Here is a 19,733-nt window from a genome sequence, read left to right on the forward strand (position 1 = left end):
TCAGTCACGGCGACACTCAAGAACAGTTGCAGTGACCGATTCAATCCGACTTGCACAATCGGATACGATTTGATGATACCTTGCCCGAAGCTCTCAACAGTCGATCTTGACGTAGATTGATTATGATATTATTCTACATGTGCAAATATAGATACAAATGATGGTGTAAGGATAACAAAAAGCCCAAGAATGATATTTAGTCGTCAGGCCTAATCGTCAGCGATTGAATTGATATTTAACGTTTCTTCTATAGTTCTGATGATTAATTCTGTATTTATACTGATCTCCCCCTATCACAATTCATGTACTTTCGTCAGTTTTACTATCTTGATTTGACTCTAACAATCGGCCATTTTGGTACTCACATTATCTCTTTCTGGCCCTTTAGTCGATCCTGTCTCTCTCCATTTTTCTTCAATTAGGATTTGATCACCTGAAATAGCCACGTATTTGTGGTTCAATCCACTAGCCAATAATTCGAAGTCACCTAGTTGTGCCCTGATCAGCTTGGAGTTTTATGGGGATGATACCTTTCAGAGAGACTTACGGACAAAGCCCCCTTCTTCGAACAGTTCAATTACTAATGAATTTTCACGTTGAGGCATCCAGAGCGAAGTGAAAAGTTCATCACCATGTAATGAGACGATCACCTGTGCCCTGCCCATAAGTTCTACCTGACGAGCTTTGCTCATGGCGGCAATTCTAGCTACATGGACTTCTGCAATATTCGTTAAGCTCATTAAGCCCTCTACAAGAGCATTATGATCGGATTGCTTCAACTTTGGGCTTTCCTTCTGCGAGTTTCCAAAAAAAATAAAAACATGAGCTTCGTAGTCCTGTTCCTTTCTTACATACAGCGCAGGCTAGACTTACTTGTCGATCGACATACACTATGACTGGTAATCCCCTAGAACCGATTTCGGAGTGTCCATCTACGCCTAGAGAGCGTATCACGTTGGAGCGGAAGGGCTCCCAGAACGTTTTCACAGCTGGCAACGACGGAATGAGGGCGTTCATCTACCCAAATCATCAGTATAAAAAGGACAAAAGAATATCGAGTTTTCACCCAACGTGTCGACTCACTTTACCCCATTTCCCAACTTCACCACCTGAGGAATGTGCTGCCCCTATCGCATCCGCGTCTCAGCCCGATCAAACGAGATATTATGGGAAGGGCATATTTAGCTTACATCGATCGATGATCACCACTTTTTCCAGTAAGATGGGTAATCCAGCAGTACTCTTGTCATCCCATCCGTTTTTATCTTCGATAGTAGCAGCTGGCAACGCATGAGCCAGAAACCAGGCATCTATTGACGGGTCTCAGCTGTCACATCGTCTTTAATACAAACAGGTGAATATTTGAACGCACTTTCACCTCTATCATCTCTCCAACTTGGTTCAGATGTAGAACGGGGAAACCAAACTCTCTTAGGTGTCGGTATCACAGTTGATCCGGATAAGGTTGAAGCAAGTACCCTTGTTGCGCCCAAAAATGCTTCGAGGACGAAGTGTCTGGGAACGACAAGATCATCAGTTTGATTTTCGTTTTCAGGGACAGTGTCCACAACTGTGATGCACAACACACCTGAAGTAAACTAAAGGGCCGATGATGCTCAGCCATATCCGTAAAGTAGAGAGAAGCGAAAGCGAACTTACCGAGATAGCCATCTGGTCCAGGAGGGTCATTGAAGATGTACTATATACTCACTGAGTCAGACTTCCGCTTCCCATCCCATGCCAGATAGGAGAGACGGGATGAGAGCTTACTGTTACTCCACCCAATCTGAACCCCTTCCTTCCAATCTCCTCTCTGCCAACATCTTGATCGACTACTTTCCACCTGTCTTCACCGGCGCCTACACCTCTTTTCTCGCTCGACATGATATACTTCACATCCGGGAATTTCCTGGAATGAGAGGTTTCTTCAGAAAGATGTTCTTGCATCTCCATATCCATTTGAATTTCGTTTTCCATACTTTCATCGGATATCACTAATCGATTCTTACTTGGTACTACCGATGTAAGCACAGAGTTCACCAAGTATAGATTGGAGAACACTTGGTATCCCGGTGTACCTATCATGATGTATCGTTGTAAGCAATTGGCAACATTGTGAGGTCAAGGCTACATCGGCAAGGTATTCTGGGGATAGACCCCAAAGCTCTCGAACTCCATGACGATGACTCACCTCCTTCGTATCTCGTCACAATCAGATCCTTTTCTAGATTTACCCAACCATCCTTTCCTACCGCATCGCTTACACTCTCGTAGCCATCCCTTCCATATAAAGCCGCTTGAGCGTCTTTCCATTTCCTTCCATTAATAATATCTTTTAATTTCGTCTTTGTTCTGGATGACCATCCACTTTTCGTATTGGTCTTATGATTTCCAATACTATTAAACCGTTTCTCTTGGTTGGCATCCCAGTTCCACCCATTAACTTCACCGCTATCTATATACGGACTACTTGAAGGACGATCTGCTGTTTCTGATTCACTGTTATCGTCGTATGATGTTAAACCCGGTGCTAAGAGAATCAGAAGTATTATTGAGATTGATATAAACCCCGTACGGAGCATCAACCGTTTATTTAAATGAGGCATGGCAAACATCGTTATTGTCGTTAACGGCATGAGTGAGTCGGATAGTGTGTGTAAGCTATAGCCAAAGTGGTACTAATGACTGGCTGTTGATCGCGATTGTTGCTTAAGCAATTCCTGATAGTGAATTTGATGATGCTGATCTATCTCCACTAGAGATTTTCTTTCCAGGTCTCATGGATTGTGTCAAAGTAATGAGATTTTGCTATCTATTCGTAAATCTGTAATCTTCTCTATCTTGTCTAATCAGACAATTTACCGAATGATGAATCGATTACAATGTACTGACGAGCAGTATACTCTTTCAGAGGCGAGGAAAAGGGAGGCGTATAAATCAATAAGATTCAACTCATCACGTCCATTCTGAGACCCTCTTCTCCGATCTTGGCTTTTCCCTCAAATGACTCTTTGTTTACACTTTCTTGAATTGATATTACTGAAGATCGTGTCTCAGATCACTATAACCATGATAAAACCGCGCACTCTGACATTCTGGATTCCTGAGGCAAAGGTGATGAGTTACAAACTTACGTTGCTATTCTTCGATTTAAAGTTGGGTAAAAAACGCGCTAAAAATCAGGAAATCTATGACAAGATTACTGGATCAGTAACGGATTCAATCAAAACTCAGGGTTACAGCCTAATAAGGTTTATAGCGTTATGCACCTGAATATCAAGTCCCAATAATCAAACCAGCCATTAGCATCTTTCTGATCACAAGTAAATTGGCTCTAAGACATTTTCCTGAACCATGTGAAAATCATCTATCTACCTATATGCATGCTTTGGGCAGACTAGTACGTCCCTGTATATCATACTTGTAAAAGGTCAAGTAACTCTCATACTAGCCTCCGTTCCTGTCATACCTTTGCAAGACCTGGACCTTTCTGTATCTCTTGAAAAGCTTCTCGGTCGCGTCTACCCCAATATTGTCTCCGCAGCCCCCGCGTTGATACTGATTATTCTAATCATCTCCTTTTTCTAATCTGACCGCGGCTCTCTTCTTGACTTGATCTAAATCAGTCTTGTGCCCAACCAATGTTCTGATGTCTCCTATTTTGTATTTAATCATAGTTGGTCTTTCTAATGACATTCCCCAACCCAACACTCGGACTCCTTTGGGTAGACCCATTGGCTCTAACATCTCAGGTCGGAAGATACCGGACTGTGCATGGAATGTCAGCCAAGAGAGAATGTCGCTTGAGTAGCATAGCGAACGAAGAACTCACATTGGCGATCTCAATCCATTTACCTAAACCTTCGTGCCATGAAAAGACTTCCATACTTGGCTACGGCGCACTCATCAGCAGAGACATGGCAATCTTGGTATGCCTCGGAACTCACTTCGGTATAAGGGTTGTATGCAGGTTTGAACCTCAACTTGTGGTTACCGGTCTTCGCGAAGAATTCTTGCATGAAAGCTGTCGAGGTGTTTAACGTTAGAATTATGGGTTTCGAACGATTTCGGCAGGGAAAAAGAGCAGCCACTGTACTTACCAATCAAGTGCCCCAAAGTGATGTTGTAATCAGCCACCACACCTTCGACTTGATGGAATTCAGCTAAATGAGTAGCATCCATTGCCTCGTTTCTGAGATAAAACGAGTGATTAAGCATCTGCCATGTTGCGTGCCGTGATCAAAAGTCGAATGGCAGAGTGACTTCAACTTACCTGAAGACCCGATCGATACTATACATCTTAGCAGGCTTGAAGCCTCCTGGTTGATTTGCCAATTCATACAACATAGCAGTCGACACAGCGGTAGTATGAGTCCTTAGTAACAGTTTTTCACTTTCCTCCCTAGAGAAGGGCGCTCGGTATCCTATCGATCCATATCCCCCTTCTTCATGTATTTTTCGTACTCGCTCGTAGTATTCGGGATCAGGTTGAAGAGCTTTGACGGGGCCTAAGAGCAAAAGGACAGGTTAGACCTCGCCATCGCACCTGACTGATATTCTCATGAGACAGAATTCAAAGTTATGCGACTTACTTTTCACGTAGAAAGTGTCCTGCACCTCTCTTGCTGGATGTTGTTGGGGTACGAACATTGCATCGAAGTTCCAGAAAGCAGATTCAACAAATTGATTGGTAGGCATTTCGGTGAACCTGTACAACGTTGATAATATTAGGTACTGCTGTTTGGAATGAATTGTAGCGAGTAGGTAATTGGAAAAGAAATTGCGACATACCCCATATCAAAGAAGATATTCCTGAATTCCTCTCTGACCTTCAATAGCGGATGTAAAGCGCCTCCATCTGTGGGTTGACCAGCTGCAGCAAAGTTATAGGTTTTGAAAGAGGATTCTTTCCATGCACCAGATTGAAGCATTTCAACCGTCAAATCAGTTTCTAATTGTTTGACTTCTGTTGAGAATTGAGGACCTTTCGTAACGGAGTAATGTATATGTTTTTTAGGTAAAATCAATTTCCTCTTTTGTAGTTCTTTTATCGCATTCTCACTTCCAGCTATCTTCAAATTACCCGTACTCGAAATTTCTTTCAGCTGTTCAGCGGTCTCATCCTTTGGAGGTTGTTCGACTGCCCTGACGAAACCTGGTCCATCTTTTGATATCCATTTTTTCTTGAAAGCATTTGATTGTCCTATCTTGGCTACGTCCGCTCCGACGAGTTTCTAGGATAGTCATATGATTAGCACAGTTTCATGAGCTATTCATAGATGCGAGTTAACTTGACTTACCTGTAAATCCGGTACAGTGATTGGTTCACCTTGACCTTTGACAGGTAATACTTGCCATACCCTAATTTCATGTGATCCTTTCTCATTTATCAATTGACCTTCTTCTGTGAGTGTGAAAGATGTAGCAGTGATTTGTTTGTATTCTACCATCTGCGCGAAGTAGTAGTAGTCAGCAAGATTACGATTACAAGCAGGTAGATGATAGAAGCGCAAAGGGACGCAGGTGTATGGGCGCATAAACGCAATGCGTTTCCTGGCCTTGCGATTGAATCTTTTCTCCATTCGCACGGCTTACTCCTATGACACCTCCCTTCACCTTCGTCTCATCGAAGCAAATCACTCTTATATCGTTTCACATTGGCATTGTCGAAATGCACCCTTGACGCTAAAAGAAGCGACTCTTTCGACTCACCTCTTTCCTCTGCAGACTATCCAATACACCTCTGATCGCATTCTGATCCTCGGATGTATTCAGAGTTTGGCCATCGATAGATAATTCTCGGGAGTCAGGGATGGTATTTGACGTAGAGAGAGTTTGAAGTATCAAGGATTGGATTGATTCGGGAGTAGGAGATGACATTTTGTCAAATCTGCCGGGATATCACTATTGATGATCTTTTCTAAAGATGCTATAACGCCCTCAGAGATTCAACAGACTGCGAAGCAAGAGTCGATATGGATGTTATCTCTATGAATTATAGTATATATGGGATTACACTATTTCAATGTTGAATATTTGAAACATTTTAAGCAATTCCACCAAAAACGTTAGCTCAACAAATCGCTCGGTCCCTGCCGATTGACTCGCTCTTTTAGGCAGGCGGGTTCTGAGCATTCCTTGTATGGGGGTATCAGGCGCGCCTAAGCTGTCGTGATCTGCCGATATGTGCTTATCGTAGCGATGATGCAAAGCAAGTCAATATTATACATATAATACAAATACGCAGATATCCCGAAAAAACAACACATTGTCAGAAGCGTCTACCAACCATGATTTTGCCCTTGGGTATAAGGAGCATGACTATGATTATTTTGACTCATATCATAACCAGCATTGGCAGTTGAATAATATGACTCGTCATATGGCAGTCCACCACTATGCCCACTACCATAAGAATTCCGTGTATAGCCATCATTGTTAAATGGGGATATCCTACCATTCTGTAGAGGTTGTGATGACGACAAATCAGAGTAAGATCTAGAAGGTGGGAAAGAAGGTTGTGATAAATTTGAATGACTCCTTGAAGGTGGCAGAGAAGGTGGTTGTGTCAAATCTGAGTTTGACCTTGAAGTGGGGAAAGAGGGCGAAAAAGGTCTATCATAGTTATTGCTTGTCATCTGAGAAAGGGCTGGTGGAGGGTATGATATACCTAGTGGAGCAGCGTTTCCGAGTAGATTTGTTGAACTGTAACGTATGTTAGCATCGATAATCGAGATCGCTATGGATCACGACCCATAGAAACGCACCTTCCGTAGTCGGTACTGTAGCTTGCTGCAGCAGGCGGATATTCGTAAGGGCCTCTTTGGCTCAACCCAGGCGTCTCGGAACCACTTCTTTCAGCTTTTCTACGCGCTTTTTCTAGCCTTCCACTATCATCGTCTTCAAGTCTGATTTGTGGTAAAGTGGGTTGAGGCATCGTTGTATCCAATACTTCTCCCTTGGCGTTCTTGAGTCCACCTTGAGCCATTTTCTTCTCCAGAGCGGCATTTCGTGCGATTCTTTGCCTCTGTTTTTTCTTTATTAGTTCAGAGATTCGTTTGTCCACTTTGTGACAGACATATTCCTACAACAGTCAGGGCCGTATTAGCCTGCGTCCGCTCATCTATTCGGTCGATAAAGCGTACCTTTAGATTCCCTTGAATATAGCATAGAAGTGGCACATAAAACACAGCAGCCACAATAAGCAGCAACAGGGAACCAGCAAAAATCAAGACGGTGGCAATCATCGCAAACAGCAACATGGCAGTGACAGCTGAATTATCCCAATAAGCAGGTATATCGCTTGTCTGGAATCCATTGGCATAGGCGAAGGAGTAAAGCACGAGAGCATTTATCGATTGACGTGGTCCATCAGCCAAGAGGAGTCGTTTCCATCCTATGTCCACGACTTGTCAGATTGACCGCATCTACAGATCTCAACAAGATGGGAAACATACCTTTAAAGGTGAAGAAAATGAAGAAAGCGAAGTCATCTTTCTTTTTCGTCGATCCTTCGATATGACAGAACAAGCAAAAGTTGTCATATGCACCTAATGTTGAAAGATCTCAACGATCAGCGAATGGTCCGCACATGAACGAGAGAAGGACAGCAGTCATTTCGACAGAGAGGCTCACGGAAAGAATAGTAATCGTTTGCCATCAAGTTCGTAAAAGCATAAGAAATATCACGGGAATCGATCACTTGTTTGGCTTTCCACGTTTCGTAACCGAGCTTATGGAGAGAACAAATTGTCAATTAGGCGTTTCGCAGCTGCGGACTAGCCAATTCGACGTGTAGGTACAACATAATGTAATGGTTGCTTCACTCACCAGTAGGAACGAGAATATAATACATCCTACGAAGACCCATTTTGCGATCTTGAACTGCACATCAATTGCACAGTTGTCTCCACATCGCTGGCCGATCGAGTTTGTCCACTAAAAAATCCGAAATCACGAGTCAGCATTGTTGAATCGTAAATTGTTATAGCTTGTTCCAGTCCGAGCCGTCTGTTCATCGACGTCCATCATTGGCGGCCATCGAGATAAACCTTGCTTTGTATCGGTGAAAACAACAGAAACAACACCACTCACGTGATTCGAGACAATCATCGTACTAGCCGTAAATATATCTAATCCGTACACTGCTATCGATTTGAGCAAGAAAACATATTTGAAGATATATTTGATTCTAGTCCAGATATCCGTTTTATGAAATTCTCTGACATTCACAAAGTCGAATTTATGATCTGGCACTACTTCTCGCTTCCAGTCTGCTTCAGAGCAGCACATCTTGGGAAATTCCTAAGTGGTACTTTTCGTTCCGCAGCAATTATTTTGACGTTGATGATTGTATCGAACGTTGGTTCGCAATGGGAAATTGTGTGGTCTGGTCTCGACCTGCGAGTCTACCTTTTCTTCCGTTTTGCCTTTGCCTATTGTAGGGTATATCGTTGGCTTTAAGTTCTGATGTAGATGTGTGAATGAGTACTGAATGATATTCTGAATCAAAAGTGAGTTTGATCAGAGTGATTCGACTGAGATTGCGATGGCGGTAAAGGACAGTAATCGGTTGAAAGGAGCTTTCAATTTTAGCTGCTCTTTTCTTGTCGTATATGGCAGTTACAGGGAGAATGGTGAGAATACAATGTGTTTTGTTGGCGGGTGCCTTTGATCTTTGTGAAAATTGCTTAAGTTGAGTTCCGTATCTAAACAACCAATTTCATTGAAGATACAGATTCTTCCTATGATTTTTCAAGTAATCAGAGAAGTCGCTATATAGTTCTGGCTGGCTGATCTACAGCTTATGTTCTGTCTTCTGCCGGAGAAGGAGCTATCTTTCTTCGTGAGAGGGTTTCAGCAGTTGGGGAAAGGCTGGATCCGAGCGTCTTTTTCCGAACTTGAAGTGCTCCGCTTTAAAAGTCGCTTGAGAGTACTGACGAGTAATATCAATGAGTGTATTTTGTAAAGAGCGTGTGCGTGATAGTGTAGCTGGATTAAGATGCTGACAATATGAAGTCTCATTTGTAAGATGAATGGGTTCTTTTGATTATTCGAATAATAAAAAGGTTATTGTTTAATTCAGGGGTGTATTATTGTAACAAAAGATACACGCGTGTGAGGTAGCGCAAAAGATGAAACAAAGTGGCGCGTTTTTAGGGGTTATATACTCTAAAAAGAAGCGGATAAACTGGGAATGATCGACATGCATCCTTGAAATAGATCTGAAATAACGAATAACAAAAGTGACTACCATGCATAGCACAAGATCAGATCATCAACCTCCTACCTTCCTCATTCAGTTCCACTCGTCCCACAGCAATCCCGTTTTTAGCGGACTTGTCGTTCATCCACCTGCCCAGTCTAGGTTCTTGACCAACTGCAGCGACGAGATATATTTCAGTCTTACTCTTACGCTCTCCATTTTCACCGACATTGGGGAAACACGCTGTCTGCACAGTCTCGGAATGGAAAGTCAGAAGTTGTATCGAATTGACAAATCCCTTCATTGGAGCTGTCAGCGATGTTGCTGAGAAGTTTTTGAGGGATGGATCGAGTGCCCAAAAGCGAATTTGACCATCGTATGAACCTTCGTATGGATATCAGCAACCTAACCAGATCATACTGTCAGACTGAAAACCAACTCACCAGATGCGAACAAGTTGGTTCCTCTCAGTCCTGCTAATGCGGTAATCCATCTAGGCCCGCTTATGGAGTATTCTTCGCTCTCGACTAGATCGCTCATTCCATGAGCGAAAGCTTGAGTGAAAATAGGTTTTTTCTTCCCGATATGCCATAACGATATCGACCTAGTAATCGGTAACATGTCAGCTTCTTATATCATCAAGAATCATTATAAGGAAAAGATGACCTACCCGGAATCACCACCCGAAATGAAATGTTGGTCATCCAGCATCTCGACTACGTCGATACTACCTTCTACAAACTCTTTCCCTTTCCCTTTCCGATTTGCACTCGGGTCAACACCCTCAGTCCAGCCTCCACCTAGCCTTTCTTTCATCTCTTCAGGTAATAAACCAATTTGATCAGATTTCGTCTTTCCACCTCCTCGGAAAACCAGCTGGACCTCTTCTTCAACTTTCCACCATCTACAAGTCCTATCCCTTGCGCCTGCTGTTACAGCTAGAGTGGGTTTCAGAGATGACACTGAAGGTATAGAATCTTGATGACCGAAAAATGTGTCTATCACTGAGAGGGTTGCTAGGGAATGTAAAGCTAAATGCCGAGATAATGAAGCCGAGAGAATATGGTGTGATGGATTATTTAATGCTGGTATGGCGATTGACTAGCATATAGCACCAGGTGTGTTAGTAAATGAGCATTGACAAATTGGAATAAGCCACTCACTGTTACAGCATCCTTATGGCCTCTCAAACCAGTCACCCAGACTGGCTCATCCCCTTCAACATTCCATACTCCAATAACTTTGTCTCTCCCTCCAGTGACGACGAATTTCCCATCTTCACTTGCAGCTATACATAAAATCTCTCCCTTGTGACCATCACTATCTCCTACAGCTTGTCCAAAAGGTTTCCCGATCTTCTTCAGTGTTGCAGTTGCATACCTGATAATCGATCCTCGTTTGGTTGATACGAATATATATCTCGGTGTCAGAGCGGCTGAAGTCGGGACATGAGGCGAAGAAGGAAGGAAACGAGTGGTGATGGATTCTGCATGGGGAGCGATGTACAGATGTATCTTCCCAGATTGTTCAGCCTGAAAGAGACAAAAGAATAATAAGTTAGTTGTTTTGACGAAAGGAGGGATTTGCTGAACTTACAACATCTTTCTGTAACCTTGACGCTATCAATTCTCGGTCAATCTCTGCAGCATCGTAATCGGTGTTGGCGTTGGCTAACAGCATGAGAACCTCGATTTAGTCTCAAAATACAAAACATTAAGATTCATAGTTGTACTCACCAGCTTCAACTTCACCCCTTACTTTGGCCAAATAGCCTTTCGCTAATCTTACTCGCTTCTCAGCGGCAGTCTCATTTCGATCTATCAGTTCTTCATCACTGTAATTAACATCTTCTCGACCTGCTCTGAAGTCCATATCGTCTAAATCACCTCCACCATTTTCACCCTCTGCATCCGACGAAAGGTCTTCATCCTTTTCTGCCCGTTTGGTGGGTTTCGATTTTTGCCCTTTGCCATAAGGTGAAGGTCGACCTTCACCTCCATTTGACCTAGATGGCCCTGCTCGATTCGGTCTCTTGCGCTTTTTCTCTGACTGGAAGAATGGGTCTGGCATTGTATATGGATAATACGACTGGGTGCAATTGCTAAACCCTTGTTCAACGATTCATGGCCATATAACATATCATCGATCTTTGAACATTTCAAAAATATAAAATCATAGTTTCCCACGTGTGAACAGTATGGTTGACGGCGCGCCTAATGCAAAAAACCTTGCTACCGCGAGCCTAAAACTTTCCTAAGGCTTCGATCGGATTAGGCGTGTTGTAATCTCGGTGCACGGCGCCACGTCTTGCAGGTCGCCTCGTCATAACCATTCCATCATATTCAATCACAGATCCACACCATACGTTATACATTTCTACCTCATTCTCACTCAAACTGGAAGCGATCTCATCTCGCATACCGAACCCTTGCTTCTCTCCCCTTCCTTATCAATAGAACAGTTCACCTTCTAATCTCCCTCCTGATCCTATTGATATCCAGGCGCAGTGCGTCAACGCCTCACCCACCATGAAATTGAAAGACATCTCACGAACAGCAACATTCGCTTGGGATCAGTCATCCTCCTCGTCCCCCTTGTTAGCGACTGGTGCTGTAGCGGGCGCTTTAGATGAGAATTTCAGCAACGAGAGTCAACTTGAGATCTGGGCGCCCGACTTCCAAGATGAGGAAAGTTTCAGACTTGGTGCAGAGGGAAAGGGCGCTAAGGCTAGTATAACGATTAACAGTCGGTGAGTATGATCCCGAAGAATCTGCAGCGACACTCAGAATCACATGTCCTCGTAATTCGTCCAATAATGGCTGGACCTGATGTTCTCTCATTGTAGATTCAATCGACTCGCATGGTCGGCCCCAACAGAATCGCATTCGAAAGGTTTGCTTGCTGCTGGTATGGAGACTGGTGAAGTCAACTTATTTGACCCAGAGAAGATATTAGCAGGATCAAGGTGAGTTGTAGTTATCACCTGCTAGCCTGGAAAATACTGACACAAATGCGGATGTAGCGCCGATGAGGCTCGAATCTTCAAAAATGATAAACACACGGGACCTGTGCGGGGCTTAGACTTTAACCAGATCCAAAAGAATTTGATACTGACTGGTGGTATCAATGCCGAGGTGAGCAAACCTTTTACCCTTTCCTGAACATTGAGCTGATACCCTCTTGTCCTGCAGCTGTATATCTACGACCTCAACAACCCAAACAATGCCCCCATCCCTCCAGGCCCAACATCAACCAAACTTAATGAAATCACTTCACTTCAGTGGAACCCCACAACCGCCCGAATCTTCGCGGCTTCGTCTTCATCTGGGTTCACTTCGGTTTGGGATGTGAAGGCCGGTAAGGAAATTGCTAGTCTGCAGTATGGTGGAGGTGCCGCAAAGGGAATGGAAGCCATTGGCGGAGTTGCTGGATTACAAATGGGTAAAAGAAGAGGTATGAGTGATGTCTGTTGGCACCCTGAATCAGTATGTCGCCTTTTTGTCCACCCTCGCTGGAGACGTCGCTGACCCTAAGCCAGGCTACAAGATTGATCACTGCTTCCGAAGATGACGAGTCTCCAATCATCATGTTGTGGGACTTAAGAAATACTCGTGCTCCCGAAAAGATTCTCAGCGGTCATCACAAAGGAGTTCTGTCTGTCGCTTGGTGCAAGCAAGATGCCGATCTGTTGTTATCATGTGGTAAAGATAATCGAACGCTCTGCTGGAACCCTCAAACTGGGGAGATCATCGGAGAATTACCTACCAGTAATGATTGGTCATTCCAGACATCCTGGTGTCCACGAAACCCAGATCTTCTTGCTACTGCTTCTTTCGACGGTCATATTGCCATTCACTCCCTTCAAACCACCAGCTTATCGTCTCAACCTGCGGAAAAGTTCAATGAAGAAGCATCGGCAGATGACGTGTTTGGCGCTCTGAGTCGGGAAGAGCCAGCCAATGATACATCCAACGTCCTTTCGCTCACGCAAACTCCTAAATGGCTTCGACGGCCTGTGTCGGCTACTTTTGGATTCGGTGGTCTACTCGCTACCACGTCCAATCTTCCAGGTGCTTCAGGTAAACATCAAAGCGGTGTCGTCCATCTTCGAAACATCACCACCGAGCAAGGCGTTATAGATAGGGCTACTGCCTTGGACGCTACAGCTGGTGAAAAGGAGAAACTCGCCGAATTTTGCTCTGATAAAGCTAGTGGAGATGACGCAGCTTGGAAAGCCCTTCAAACCCTTTTCAAAGCCAATTCACGTGACGAAATCGTTCAGTTGTTAGGCTTTTCAAAGGAGGAAGTAGCACGAAAGGTACAAGACGCTATCGGAAATTTCCCCTCTGTGACTGTGACTGAAGAACCTGCAGAATCACCTGCGAAGCCGGAGGTACAAGATGAATCAGAGCTCCAAACTCCGACCGTTGAGAAAACACCAGAAGAAGCTACCTCGGTTGCAGATGACACGGCCAGTGTCAAAGGGTCAGAGGCTGCTTCAACGACCGGTTCAACGGACAAGGGTCTTTTCGACGACGATCATACCCCCGGTACCCCTGCTGCTGCCGACGCAGACTTCTTCTCATCCATGACATCGGGTGCACTAAAAAACCCAACTCTCGATCACATCGTTCCCCATAAAAACCACGAGTTCATCGATTCTTCTGTTGCCGCCACCATTGGGAGTCGAGCTTCTTCAGTCCGGGACGAGGTGATGACTAAGGAGAACACCTTCCAGATCTACCCACAAGGCGAAAGCAATATCGATAAGCTCATAACGCAGGCTCTGGTAATGGGCGACTTCAAATCCGCCGTTGACCTCTGTCTGGCTTCTGAACGCTTCGCCGATGCTCTCCTGCTCGCTGTCCGAGGTGGACCCGATCTTCTTCAATCTACCCAAAAAGCATACTTTGCTCGACAAACCGCCTCACTCCCATTCCTTCGAGTGTTCCAGTCTATTGTTACCGAAGACTTGATTGATATCGTTCAGAATGCCGACTTGTCCGAATGGAAGGTTGCTTTTGTGGTCATTTGTACTTTCGCCAAGGAGTCGGAATTCAGCAATCTCGCTGAACAACTTGGACAAAGACTTCAATTCAGATGGCGAACTCTTTCAGGATCAGATAGTCCAGAAGCTAAAACATCGGCCAAGATTGCCAGACAAGATGCTACTTTGTGTTTCCTTGCTGCTAGAAAACTGGAAAAGGTCATCAGTATCTGGGTGGATGAGATGTCAGAGGAGGAAGAAGCCAAGGAAACTACTCGATACGCCGCTCATGCTCAAGCCCTCCAATCGTTCATTGAAAAAGTAGCTGTCTTCACTTCTGCTACTGGTTACGTAGATGAAGATCTGCTCAGCCCCACTGAATCCGCTGTTGCGGCCGAAACTGGCGCCAGAACCTACAAACTAGCTGGACTGTATGATAGATACTACGAATACGCCGATCTACTGGCAACTCAAGGTCTCGTTGATATAGCAGCCAAATTCGTCAAGATGACTCCAACCGACTACAAAGGCACCGGTGCCGCCGGGGCAGAACTCGATAAAGCTAGGGACAGGCTATTCCATGCTGCAGGAGTCCAAGATGGAAGCGTCTCTGTCAACTCTGCCCTCGGGGCTGCCAAAGTACAGTCTCAAATTACAACATCGTACGCGCCCAATACAGCTTCTTCGTACGCGTCGCAAAATGCTGGGCCATACGGCTCGGCTCCTACATCAGCTGCTCCCTACACTGCTGTTCAACCTCCGACTCCTTACGGTCAGTCGCAAGCTGCTCCTTACGCGGCTCCTACCGCTTCTGCTCAAAACGCATACAAGCCTTTGGCGGCTCCTGCTCCATATCAACCAGCTCCTTCTGGTGGACAATATAATCTACCTCAACAGCAGCAGCAACAGCAATCGTACGGTGCGTTCAATGACAACAACCCTTACGCTCCATCCACAGCTACTGGGTATCAACATTCAGGATACGGCGCGAATGGGTATAGACCCAATGAGCCTCAAGCCCAAGGCTACGGCGCACCTCAACCACCTTACGGCGCTTCTCAAGGCGTGGTCCCTCCCCCACCTAGAGTAGGAGCATCGAACGGCCCTGTCTCAAATACTCCACCCCCGATTCCAGCTGCTCAGCGAAGAGATATTCCAGGTTGGAACGATGCGCCTAGTCTTGCACCTAAGCGACCTACAAGCACTGTCAACAAGGAAAACAAGCCTTCAGCTATAACTTCTCCTTTCCCCAACATGCCTAATCCATTCGAAGCTCAATCTCCAGCTGGTTTCGCCCCTCCACCAGCTCGTCAAACCCCCCAACCCGGTGTACTTCCTCCACCGCCTAAAGGAGGGCCTAGACCACCTCCTGCCAGATCAGTCATCTCGCCGCCCCCAGCACAACAAGTGCCTCCCCAGCAATTCCAACAACCTCCTCCACCACGTTCTGCTTCTAGCTCAGGACCTATCGGAGGCCCTCCGCCCTCGATTAGACCTCCACCACAAGGCGTAAGAGGAGGACCTCCCCCGGGAGTGATGGCTGGACCTCCACCTCAAAGAGCTCTTTCACCTCTCGGCCCAGGTAGAGTAGGATCACCTTCTTCACTTGCAGGACAAGCAGGCCAGTTCAGACCTCCATCACAATCAAGACCTCCCCAGGCGCTGTCGCCTCCTACTCAGCATGCACAAGCACCTCCTCCCCCACCAATGGGTTCGAGAATGGCAGGTCCACCTCCACCAGGTAGAAGTCCTTCTGTCCAACAACAGCAACAACAAGGTGTGTCGTTGCCGCAGGTGATCAACTCTCCCCCTCAACCAGCTCCACAACAGACCCCGCCACCTCCACCACCAGTGGCACCAGTGAAGTCCTCACATCGTAAGTGTGGGCCGACCCTTGCTGACCGTTCAGATGCTGATGACCTAAGTGTACAGCTGCCGGAGATAGATCACATATTCCACCCTCTTCAAAACCCATCTTCGAAACTTTATCGAACGAATTACATGCTGTTAAGCAGAAAAATTTTCCTGTGAGCGCCTAATTGATCTTAGCGGACTGCGATCTGACGCAAGCCATGACAGAAGCTGACCTGAATATCGTTGCCTCCTTGCAGCCAAACGTGAAGAAAGTCGTGGAGGACACTGAACGAAGATTAAATATCCTCTTTGACGGGTTGAATAACGAGACGGTGCCTAAACAAGCTATAGATCAACTTAGCAATATATCAAAGGGTAAGTCAGCTCTACTGCTATTCGATGAGGAAGTTAGCTAATACGTGGGTATGCAGCGGTCGGTGCTAGGGATTGGAACTCGGCATTGGCTATGCATGTTGAACTGTTGACCAATTCAAGTGGAGAGATGACTACCTGGGTGGTGAGTTTGTCTCCATTGTTCAAGCGTGTGCTTCGGTGAACTGAATTTATTGTCAAACAGCCCGGAGTCAAGCAATTAATAAGATTGAGTGTGTAGTATATCACGGAACGATGTTACAAAAAAGTCAGAGGGGTAGACAGATAGAGTGAATGCCTTGGCTTCGGTCATGATACAAATACAGAAACGTAAAAATGCAACCGCGCAATGAGAATACGAGATCGTTGCAACTCCGCTCATTGTTTTGGGACCACTTTGCTGCGAATTCACCATTTGATCGCGATTCACCAGCTGCTGACCTCATGCGCAGTCAGGTGCTGGAATCGTGATCGGCAAAGCGTGGCTTAATCTTCTGTTTTTCCCTTTAATATTGCATTAGAGTCAAGTGGTGTTGTTGTTGCGTCCTGAACTCGATTTCCGTATGACGAAAAGTGAATATGATGTGGTGGGACAGTTTAACACTTGTGTTGTAAAGCTGTGTCCTTGTTGCGTCGAGTTCCTGATTTCCGTATGGTAAAACGGCGATTATCTGAACCATGATATTCGAATACCTGCGTCGCTGTTGTGTTGATGTCTCGATTTCCGTATGGTAAATATTACTGATCCGTCTAAACAAAATTTGAAAAAGCTAATCAATCCATCATCTCCGCGTGATTGATCTTGGGACTTAATTTTACACTGCTATCATGATGCAGTATTTTGATCGTAGTCAAATGCAGCATACATGCAATATCTATGCGAAAATTATTATGATAATGGTGGCAAGTGTCTATGGAAGCGAAAGGATTACAACTGAGTATATTACATTCTATACTAAAGCGATGAGGGAGGACGACGATGTGACGACTCTATGATTAAATCAACTTGGTCTCTAATTCAACAGGTTATTTCCATATCTTCATAATCTTCGTCCAACTGTCTCGTGTCAATTTTGAATTCGTAAGGAGCAGACTTGATAGCTTCGTTATAAGAGGGAGGAGGTACCATCCAACCATTTTCCATTGAAAGTGTCTCGCCATGAATCATTCTGCCAACTTCTCTTCCACTTGAATTCCTAGAAAGGTGTAAATCACTCCATCTTACATTATGCATTGCACCTCGAGGCTCCGATACGGACCCAACAACGATCGGAAGTGGTAAAGTCTTGACTGTTCCAGGGAAACATTTCTTGAATTTAGAGATATTGAAATATCCTTCTTGATTTGGTGAGGATGGTTCACTAAATTCACCACATTTTGGTATTATTATATCTTCTATAGTTTTATCATTGAAGCCAGCTGGTAAATAATCCATTAATGAAGGAGATCCTTGTGTAAGTGATAAAAATGCTAAGGTGACGTTTAGGTGGAAAGTCGAAGATACTCCTACACCTTGTTCTTGATCGTGAATAGAAGGACCGACATTCAACATAGTTGACATTCCACTATTCCAAGTACGGACTTCTTTAGGCATGAGAGGTAATACGATATTCCTAAGTTTGATTTTGTCTTGAGAAGAAGATTCAATCCATCCCCATCTTGAATTTAACTCTTCTTCAGTCACTAATCCATTCCCTTGCGAATCCAGTGGTTCGATGATCGATAATGAACAATGTTCCCTTCTGACCAACGCTATTCTGATCAAGATCTGAGTGGTAGGTTGAGACAATTGATAACCTTCTGGTAGATCCAACTGGTTTTGCAATTCCGCGATGGAAGGAGGCGATAGAGAAATCGAGAATGGGATTGTCGATGTTGGAGAGTAAGTGGTTGTCGGTATATGAGGATGAATAGTCCATTTTGCATTCTGCCTAGATAAAACAGGCAAAGGATGATTTGGATTTAAGGTGGCAAAAGTCGACTGAATTGGTAAATCAGTTTTGACTGAGAATGATTGAGGTATATATCGAGGTGCTCTTGTGGGTAAAGTTTCAGGCATCATTTCGAATGGTTTTGCCATATCTGTTAAGACTAATCTGGTCCCAGTATTGGGTAATGCAGGATCATCGCATGACAGAGTTACTGTCAATGCGTAAGTAACTGCGAAAGATGATGATCGAACACTGAAAGATGGTGGTAATCGAGGTGTTGCTGGTATTTGAACTGTGAGTGGTAATGAATATGTTCCACCTGGTAAACCATATGAAGGATCAATTGAACATTCCCTATGACGAGGTGGATTTGTCATATATGTTTGTTGAGCATCTCTTGCCCATAATGCTAATCCTTCAGATAGAGACACGGATACGCATATTATGGTTCGTGGAGCAGATCCTGGTAGATGTAAAGTGCCGATCATTGACATTGATAGTGTTGGATTTAGAAAATGTGGCAAAGAAGAGTATCGATCGAGCTCGAAGGTAAGCACCACGGGGATCGATTGACCAGGATAAAAGGATGGCGGTATCAAAGAAGAGGTTTCAGAATCTTGGAATGAGGCTGACAAGGAGCAGATAGGTCTTGACGGTGGAGCGGTAAACGAGAATGAATCTACGTTGCAGTGCTACATCAATCACTCGTGTTCTAGAGAAAAGACTGCAGTAGCTATATAACTCACCTGCCACAGTGTCTACCTGCATCATCTCATCCTCTTGTTGTTCAAGCTCTCTCGACGCATTTTTACCATGATGCATCAGGGAAGTCCAGAATCCACTGCCTTGTCTTCGCCTTGGTGTTGAAGGGGTAGACATCTCAAATGATTCAGCTGTTGATTCTCGAGAACGATATGACATGGTTGGGGAAGGCGACATCGTTGGAGAGGCAGACCATGCTGTCGAAGGACTCGCACATCGCGAGGAAGAAGCTGAAGATGAGGTTGCAAATGGTTGTGACATGCTAGAAGCTCTGTATATATTTTGTGTCGATGACGAAGGTGAGTTATGATCACAGTATGGTGAAGGATTGGTTAAAGGAAAGATGGGTTGAAGCTGCGATTGCGAAGAGGTGAACATGGTGACAATCGTAAATGGATATAATATATAATGCCAGATTTTCAGGCTAGCATGTAGAGCCTATGAGTGCCAATCACAATGGACTGTTTATTGTTCGAGCCAAACTCCTGATGTTATGAGTATACGGCCGCTATTATGGGTTGTGTCTCGGTAGCAAAGCCGGTATCTTGAGGTTGAGTGCAATTCGGCACAGACAAGACCTATCCTGACGACTATACAGAGTAAGTAAAGTCCGACTGAAGAT

General features: G+C 44.7%; 6 protein-coding genes across 6 annotated transcripts; 1 reads left to right on the forward strand and 5 right to left on the reverse strand.

The window, feature by feature from the left end:
* Nucleotides 1-209: 209 nt before the first annotated feature.
* I206_102102 (uncharacterized protein) lies at nucleotides 210-2,615 on the reverse strand (the record flags this gene model as incomplete). Its single annotated transcript, XM_019158504.1, has 11 exons — nucleotides 210-290; nucleotides 366-487; nucleotides 548-794; nucleotides 874-1,017; nucleotides 1,084-1,127; nucleotides 1,191-1,310; nucleotides 1,373-1,515; nucleotides 1,589-1,598; nucleotides 1,660-1,699; nucleotides 1,771-2,078; nucleotides 2,192-2,615. 11 exons carry the CDS (start codon nucleotides 2,613-2,615, stop codon nucleotides 210-212), a joined length of 1,683 nt encoding a protein of 560 aa, XP_019008250.1.
* Nucleotides 2,616-3,567: 952 nt separating this feature from the next.
* On the reverse strand, nucleotides 3,568-5,880 carry I206_102103 (phenylalanine-tRNA ligase, alpha subunit; the record flags this gene model as incomplete). The annotated part of the gene is made up of 9 exons (XM_019158503.1): nucleotides 3,568-3,768; nucleotides 3,833-3,892; nucleotides 3,948-4,024; nucleotides 4,101-4,192; nucleotides 4,274-4,508; nucleotides 4,593-4,708; nucleotides 4,792-5,234; nucleotides 5,301-5,450; nucleotides 5,713-5,880. The coding sequence occupies 9 exons, from the start codon at nucleotides 5,878-5,880 to the stop codon at nucleotides 3,568-3,570; spliced, it is 1,542 nt and encodes a 513-aa protein (XP_019008249.1).
* Nucleotides 5,881-6,281: 401 nt separating this feature from the next.
* Nucleotides 6,282-8,292, reverse strand: I206_102104 (uncharacterized protein; the record flags this gene model as incomplete). The annotated part of the gene is made up of 7 exons (XM_019158502.1): nucleotides 6,282-6,705; nucleotides 6,768-7,084; nucleotides 7,146-7,396; nucleotides 7,458-7,550; nucleotides 7,636-7,732; nucleotides 7,831-7,938; nucleotides 8,095-8,292. The coding sequence occupies 7 exons, from the start codon at nucleotides 8,290-8,292 to the stop codon at nucleotides 6,282-6,284; spliced, it is 1,488 nt and encodes a 495-aa protein (XP_019008248.1).
* Nucleotides 8,293-9,269: 977 nt separating this feature from the next.
* On the reverse strand, nucleotides 9,270-11,275 carry I206_102105 (uncharacterized protein; the record flags this gene model as incomplete). Its single annotated transcript, XM_019158501.1, has 6 exons — nucleotides 9,270-9,589; nucleotides 9,649-9,809; nucleotides 9,876-10,306; nucleotides 10,369-10,737; nucleotides 10,802-10,875; nucleotides 10,942-11,275. The coding sequence occupies 6 exons, from the start codon at nucleotides 11,273-11,275 to the stop codon at nucleotides 9,270-9,272; spliced, it is 1,689 nt and encodes a 562-aa protein (XP_019008247.1).
* Nucleotides 11,276-11,733: 458 nt separating this feature from the next.
* I206_102106 (uncharacterized protein) lies at nucleotides 11,734-16,659 on the forward strand (the record flags this gene model as incomplete). The annotated part of the gene is made up of 9 exons (XM_019158500.1): nucleotides 11,734-11,954; nucleotides 12,051-12,170; nucleotides 12,228-12,339; nucleotides 12,397-12,690; nucleotides 12,744-16,068; nucleotides 16,125-16,219; nucleotides 16,304-16,421; nucleotides 16,478-16,563; nucleotides 16,624-16,659. The coding sequence occupies 9 exons, from the start codon at nucleotides 11,734-11,736 to the stop codon at nucleotides 16,657-16,659; spliced, it is 4,407 nt and encodes a 1,468-aa protein (XP_019008246.1).
* A 777-nt stretch (nucleotides 16,660-17,436) lies between these two features.
* Nucleotides 17,437-19,489, reverse strand: I206_102107 (uncharacterized protein; the record flags this gene model as incomplete). The annotated part of the gene is made up of 2 exons (XM_019158499.1): nucleotides 17,437-19,028; nucleotides 19,096-19,489. The coding sequence occupies 2 exons, from the start codon at nucleotides 19,487-19,489 to the stop codon at nucleotides 17,437-17,439; spliced, it is 1,986 nt and encodes a 661-aa protein (XP_019008245.1).
* Nucleotides 19,490-19,733: the final 244 nt, after the last annotated feature.

The sequence above is a fragment of the Kwoniella pini genome, chromosome 2, assembly GCF_000512605.2.
Source record: "Kwoniella pini CBS 10737 chromosome 2, complete sequence".
NCBI classification, from domain to species: Eukaryota; Fungi; Basidiomycota; class Tremellomycetes; order Tremellales; family Cryptococcaceae; genus Kwoniella; species Kwoniella pini.